This window comes from Carcharodon carcharias, chromosome 20, assembly GCF_017639515.1.
Source record: "Carcharodon carcharias isolate sCarCar2 chromosome 20, sCarCar2.pri, whole genome shotgun sequence".
In the NCBI taxonomy this organism is placed as follows: domain Eukaryota; kingdom Metazoa; phylum Chordata; class Chondrichthyes; order Lamniformes; family Lamnidae; genus Carcharodon; species Carcharodon carcharias.
The window spans coordinates 96,845,751-96,852,599 of NC_054486.1; the positions used below are offsets into that span (position 1 = coordinate 96,845,751).

The 6,849-nt window shown below is 43.3% G+C and overlaps 1 protein-coding gene across 3 annotated transcripts in view; it reads left to right on the forward strand.

Annotated features, from left to right (window-relative positions):
• LOC121292664 (tandem C2 domains nuclear protein) overlaps nucleotides 1–6,556 on the forward strand; it is a 62,013-nt gene extending 55,457 nt beyond the window's left edge. For all 3 annotated transcript variants that reach the window (XM_041214924.1, XM_041214926.1, XM_041214927.1), the window contains exon 13: nucleotides 5,520–6,556. In XM_041214924.1, the coding sequence (XP_041070858.1) occupies nucleotides 5,520–5,627 (108 nt within the window). In that variant the 3' untranslated portion in view covers nucleotides 5,628–6,556. The remainder of the gene's footprint in view (nucleotides 1–5,519) is intronic.
• Nucleotides 6,557–6,849: the final 293 nt, after the last annotated feature.

Below are 6,849 nucleotides of genomic sequence, written 5' to 3' on the forward strand. Positions count from 1 at the left end.
GCCTTTGAGAAGGTGTTGGTGAACTGCGTTGTGGTGTCTGTAGTCCATGCGGTGTAGGGACATGTATAGTGCTAATAGGAAGGGAATTCCGGGGTTTTAACCTAATAACAGCAGGAATGGTGATGTAGTTCCAAGTCAGGATGGTGTGTGACATGGAGGGAAGCTTACAGGTAGTGGGGTTCCCATGCATCTATTTTGTGTCTTTTAGTTGGTAGAGGTCAAGGGTTTGGAATGCGGTGTCATAGGAACCTTGTTAAGTTGCTGCAGTGCATCTTGTAGATGGTAGAGACTGCTGGCATTGTGTGTCGGTGGTGGAGGGAGTGAATGTTTAAGGCAGTTGATGGGGTGCCAATCAAGTGAGCTGTTCTGCCTGGTATGCTTTTAAGGAGAATATCATAGAATCATGCAGTGTAGAAAGGAGGACATTCAGCCCATCATGCCTGTGCCAGCTCTTAGTCAGAGCAATTTAATTAGTCCCATCCCTCTGCACCTTCCCCACAGCCCTGCAAAATTTTCCTTTTCAAGCATTTATCCAATTCCCTTTTCAAAGTTACCATTCAATGTGCTTCATCTTCTTGTAGACACTTGATTCCAGATCATGACAGCTCTGTGTTTTTTAAAAGAAAAAATTCTCCTCACCTTCCCCCGGTTCTTTTGCCAATTATCTTAAAACCTGTGTCTTCTGGGTACCAATTGAAACAGTTTCTCCCTATCTACTAAATGAAAGCCGCTCATTAAAAAGGTTAGTTTATCAACCCTGTTTGGTGATCTGGCTCCAGCAAGCCCACTCTTAAACCAGCAGCTGGGAGATACAGAGTCTTCTGTTTATCTTCCTCTGGAACAGTAGGAACTACTCTCTCTTTAGGGAAGTTCCATTCTCCCTTTTTGTTGGAATTGTTGAAATGGGAACCTGCTGTAGGGCTGTTTATGTTGGTTTGTGCGCCAGTTGAAAACTCCAACACCTTGTCCCTCTTTGTACATGTATGTCTAAAAGCAAGTTTATATTGTGCATCTGGCTCCTGAGTGACTGATTCCTAAATGGAGACCTGTAATCTCTGAGCAATGCTGGTCTCTGTTTCAGTTCACTCATTCCACTGTTCGGATGTCATCAACAACGACTTGCATTTATATAGTGCTTCTAATAGGTAGATGATGGAGCAGTGGTAATGTCACTGGGTTAGTAATCCAGAGACCCGAGTTAATGATCTGGGGACAAGGGTTTAAATCCCACCACAGCAGCTGGTGGAATTTAAATTCAGTTAATAAAATCTGGAGTATAAAACTAATCTCAGTAATGGTGACCATGAAACTATCATTGATTGTCGTAAAAACCCTTCTGGTTCACCAATTTCCCTCAGGGAAGGAAATCTGCCATTCTTACTCAGCTTGGCCTACATGTGACTCCAGACCCATAGCATTGTGGTTGACTCTTAACTGCCCTAAGAAATGCCTTGCAAGCCACTCAGTTCAAGGGCAGCTAGGGATGGTCACAAATGCTGGCCTTGCCAGCAATGCCCATATCCCATGAAGGAATAAAGAGATGCTTTACAGCAGCCACGCAAAGCGATGGTGGCAAAGATTTTGCAATAGAAATAACAGTGAGACTATCAGTGCTATCCCTTATGAATGAATTAAACACCAATTGCTGCCCTCTACACATACAAGTCAGATGCAGAAATCAGGAGGTTGCTGACCTGCTCCTACAAAATCTTTTCTACACCAGTATCTCATTGAGAAGCTTGGCATTGAGATCCACAGAATGGTGCAAAGTTGCTGTATTAAGCATGGTAGATTCCTATTAAACACAGAAAAAGTTAGAGCTTGCCCATTCTATCAGTGTGGGAAGTCTTAATTACTGCCAAACTACCTCTCTGACACCAAAAATGAACTGTTGCAAGTGTACAGTCTCTTTCCGTCAGATTTTAATTATTGTCGGGGATTTTAAAACAAAATTTAAGATGTAATTTTAATTCACTTCTTTCTGTCCCTTATTTCTCTGTCAATCCTATTGTTTGTTTTTTTTCCTTAAGTCCCTCTTAATTTTGTGTTCTCTGTGATTTTGCACTGAATTAAATCTTCCAATTTCCTGGTTCAGACTCTGCATGGTTCAGTAGGGATTCTTCACTCTGGTAAGAGAAATGTAGTTGTTTGCCCTGTTTCCCCAGGTCTCAGATCCCCCATGGAGGTCATCAGGCTGTTTTAGATCCCTAATGGCTGAAACTTTCAGTGCGGAAAATCCATGGTCAAGTGTACGTGTATTGAATGGTTAAAGAATGTTCACTCACCATTGTTAGGCCAGGTGACCAAAAACTTGGTCAAAGAGGTAGGATTTGAAGAGTGCCTTAAAGGAGAAGAGAGGCAGAGAGGTTTAAGGAGGGAATTCCAGAGGGTGGTGCCTGGGCAGCTGAAGGCTTGGCCAACGAGGGTTGAACAATGAGATTCACGGCTCTCATAGGTAAAAGGGAGGAAATCCAAGTTGCAGCTTTTCTGTTTTAAGTTCAAGGAAAACTTGTATTTATGTAGCACCATTCACAGCCACCAGATGTCTCAAAATGCTTACAGCCAGTGAATTACTTTTGAAGTGTAGCCACTGTTGGTTTGCAGGAAATGTGGCAGCCAATTTTGTGCACTTCCAGCTCTCACAAACAGCAACGTGATAATGACCAGATTGTCCGTTTTTGTGATATTATGATAATTGAGTGGAATTCCCCTGATGTTCTTGCAGCTGGTGCTAAGGGACTTTTTAACATGCACCTGAGCAGACAGCTGGGGCCTCAGGTTTCATCCAAGAAACAGCACCTCCAACAGTGCAGCACACCCTCAGTACTGCACAGGAGTGTCAGCCCTGATTTTTTTTTTGTGTGCTCAAGGCCTGGAGTAGAACTTTAAACCGGAATCCTTTCTGACTCAGAGGGGAGAGTGCGACCAACTGAGCCACAGCTGACGCACAATCTCACGGAGTTGCCCTGCTTTGAAGTGGTAAAGTGGTGTTGACTGTGAGGCTGCTAAACACCTCTCCAGCTGCTCATGATTAATTAAAACCCCTTGATCTGTTCCTCATTCTCCTTCTGGTATTGCTTGCTGACTGATTAATTTGCCAGTTATCTTTCATAGCGTCACTGGTAACAATTAAATGTTTCTGAAGATTGCGCGCTCCTTGATCAGGCTTGTTAGATTAACTTTCTGTGTGGGGATGGTTCACTCCACGGTACATCAAAGGCATTTGATTATTGAATGGTTATCAGTAAAGCCTTTGTTACACAAAATATGTTTTCTTTTGGCAGCCAGCAGAATGCTGACAGGTAGTTAATAAAAGTGTTCCAGGCGGAAGTAAATTAAACCCAATTTAACCAAGAACTGGAAGAAATCTTGCAAAAGTTCCTGCTTGTTGACACTGGTCAGAGAATTGAGAGGTGAGGACAGAGTTGACAGGATGGTTGGGAATCCAGGGCTGGGAATGGCTGATTTAAAGAGCAGCTTATTATCAGTAGCTTGTGTGTAGGGAATGCGGTGTGTGGAGAGCGAGCTATTGGTGGTCGCAATGGCTGGAGTGAGAAGGATGGTCCTGATATGTTAGTTGAAGAAATCTATGTATGCCTCTCATTTGGTGTTGGAATGTAAATGGGAAAGTCAGAAAAGGGAGATTTGGGGAGTGCTGGGGGGCGGCGGCAGTTATGATGTTGGAGAGCATGGTTATCATCTGGAGAGGGAGTCTGGGGGGGCTGTCCATCTTCTCCCCTCACCCTTGCATAATTCTGGAGCGCTCAAAGATTTGAAGGCGAGGGCAGAGGGGCAATATTACTTTAGGTTATCGAGCTAGATCTGGTGGTAAACAGCCAGTGCCAAGTATACATCAATCACATGATCACCTCTGCTGTGGATTCACAGGTACAGGAGTGGCACTTCTACAAAGGGGTTAGAAACAGTGAAAGACTTCAATTTGCCAAGGGCTGTTTGGATGAGGCCCAGAAAAACAACTGAAATATGGGAGGGAATTTTAATCACAAGAACCAGGTTGGCAGAGGGTGGGGTCTGAAACATCACAGACATGATCCAAACCTACGTCTAACCAACCTACTCCAACTTTAACAGTTGGCAAGGTGAGTGGATGATTGACCCACACCAAGGAGGTGGGTTGGCATTTTAAATATTATAATAACCCTGCGAGCCTCAATTTTTTTTTTTTGGCTTTAGAGTTTAACTACAGATGACTAGGTTTCCTGAGTGTGTGGAAATCTAACAACTACATGCAGACGAGAGCTGACAGATCCATGAAGCAAATGCCTTTGCACCTACCTGCTGGATGCAGCATGCCAGCCTAGGCAATCACCTGTGATAGGGCATCTCCCCAACCCGCCACCCCCCTGAAGGGCATGAGTAAACCAGATGGATTTTTAAAACAATCTACGAGAGTTGCATGTTCGCCTCACTATGGCTAGCTTTCAATTCTATATTTTTAAAAGATTAATTAGTTGAACTGATTGATTGATTAATTTCATTTAAATTTCACCACCTGCAATGAAACCATGGGCAGGATCTTCCGGTTGGCGAGTGGGGCTGGGGTGTGCCGACATCACCGCGCATCATTTAGATTGTCAGTTTGGTGGGTGCGCCGCTGCCTGCCAAACCAATAACGGCCGCTTAAGGCTTCAAAAAAAGTAATTAAGGTAATTAATGGACCTGCCTGTCCAACCTTAAGGTTGGCGGACAGGTGAGGAGGCTAGGCAGCCTTTAGAAAAAGCATGAAACCTTATCCACGGACGGGATAAGATTTCATGAGGGATTTAAAAAAGTAAAAATATTTCAAAATAAAAGATATGGACACGTCCCAAATCGTGACAGTGTCACATGAGGGGACATGCCAGCAAAATTTTTTTCTCCGCTTTATTTAAAGTTTAACATCTGAGCCGTTCTCCCTGAGGCAGCACTTTGCCTCAGGGAGACCTGTGCCCTTTCTCGCGCGCATGTGCAAAAGAGTGCACTCCCGGCTGAGGGAATTCCCCCCCTACCCCTGCACAGCGAGCGCATAGTGCTTCCTGGCGGATGTAACGCTGGGCGGGCCAAAAATGGCGGCGTGCCCCCGACCGGGGGTGCAGGTCAGGAATCCGCCCACCCGTGCCCACTGCCTCACATCCCCCCCCCCCCCCCCCCCCCCCCCCCCCCCCCCCCCCGCCCTTTCCTGACAGGGGCAGGGAAAATGTTGCCCCATGTCTCCAGAGCATTATTTTGGGCATCTGGATTACCAGCCCAGTGACAGGAACATCTCCACTATTAAAGCCACTTGATCTTTGGCCCTGAATATCTGATCCATTTTTTTTTTATTTTTAAATTTTTTTTTTGATGCATTTTTTTCCCCTCAAAACAAAAACATGTGCTGGGGAAGCTACAGTTGGTAAATCCATGAGCAGTTTAATAAGAATGGATGCGCTTTTGATGATAACAATCCAGTTGTTTAACTGAGGCAAAAAGATCAATTTAACGATGTGTTACTCGTGTTTGACTGTGCTTTTTATTTTCAGGTGGTGATTGGATGGGACAGCAGTGGAGAGGCTTTGGAACAGTGGTATGACATGAGTGCAAATCCAGAGAAAGTTGTTATCAAGTGGCACAAACTGAGCCTCACCTGAGGTCATTGTATTTCGCTGAACTGCGCCTGTCCCAACAAGAACTGGGACTGAAGGATGAACTGTGTCATAGCATCACCTGTTTTATAAATAGATTTACAGGGAATTCTAGTATAATGTTGCATTCTTGATTATAAAGCCTTGGACTTTGTGGGGTACTGAATACAAAAGGCAAGAAAAAAGCTTGTTGGAGGGCATCACGGGATTAGAAATGACCACGTGATCAACGAGAGTGATTTTCCTAAGTCTGTGGAACTGTCTTACTGCCTTGTGATGTGCCCCAAACTCTATGATATACAAAACCTAATACCTAATTGGCTTAATTTTTGTAGTTCAGCGAGTGATCAGTGATAGTTTCCTTCGTTCATTACGCCAATTTAATAACCGCAGACGGGAGTGATATTGGGATTCATCTCAATGTATGTAATAGTGAACTTCCACAGCTTCTGTGTGTTTGTGTTTTTTATATCTATATGTATATTTTAAATAATAGTTCTGAAAAACTGCACTTTTATATAAGTTAAATAGAAGTCCTCCATTTGTTTTTAACTTTTTAAGCACAACCTGAGCATAAATTGCCAGATTCGAGAATTCTGGAGACCAAAGCCTTCAAGTGGTTTTTGTAATGAAGAATACAAATATTCCCATGCTGAGGACAAGTTAGGTGTTTAATTTTACACTGATGTGATGTTATCGGTGTGGTAGGATATCTAGACAATATACAAAATGAAGTATTTAATCTGAGCAACACTCAATGCTCTCCATCTTACATTTGAACTTTCTCTTATACAGTAATCATCATTCTGTAAGTAAAACAAAGTAGATGATTTCTCTGAAAACACTGTATCGTCTTATTAGGGATATAGGCATATTTTCCTGAAGCTTTTTTGCCTATTAAATATCCCTTGGAGATTGGAATTTGTCTACCTGAAGCAATGTGACAATGTGTGATGATTCTGGGTTATTTAACTGTGCCTTGTACCTGCATATTTTAAGTTCAGGCTGCTATCTACACAATTTGATACTGTACTTCCCTAGCTATTGGACAGGGTAAATGGACTGAATGGTACCCTGGGCATGTCAATGCATACTATTTTCCATACAGCTGCCTGTGCTTTTCTCTGATTCACCAGCGTATCCCATGCAAGATGTGTGTTCTTGGCTGTATCTTTTGGATGGTGTTCAGACATGCTGGGAGAGATGATATGCTGCCCATTTCCTAACT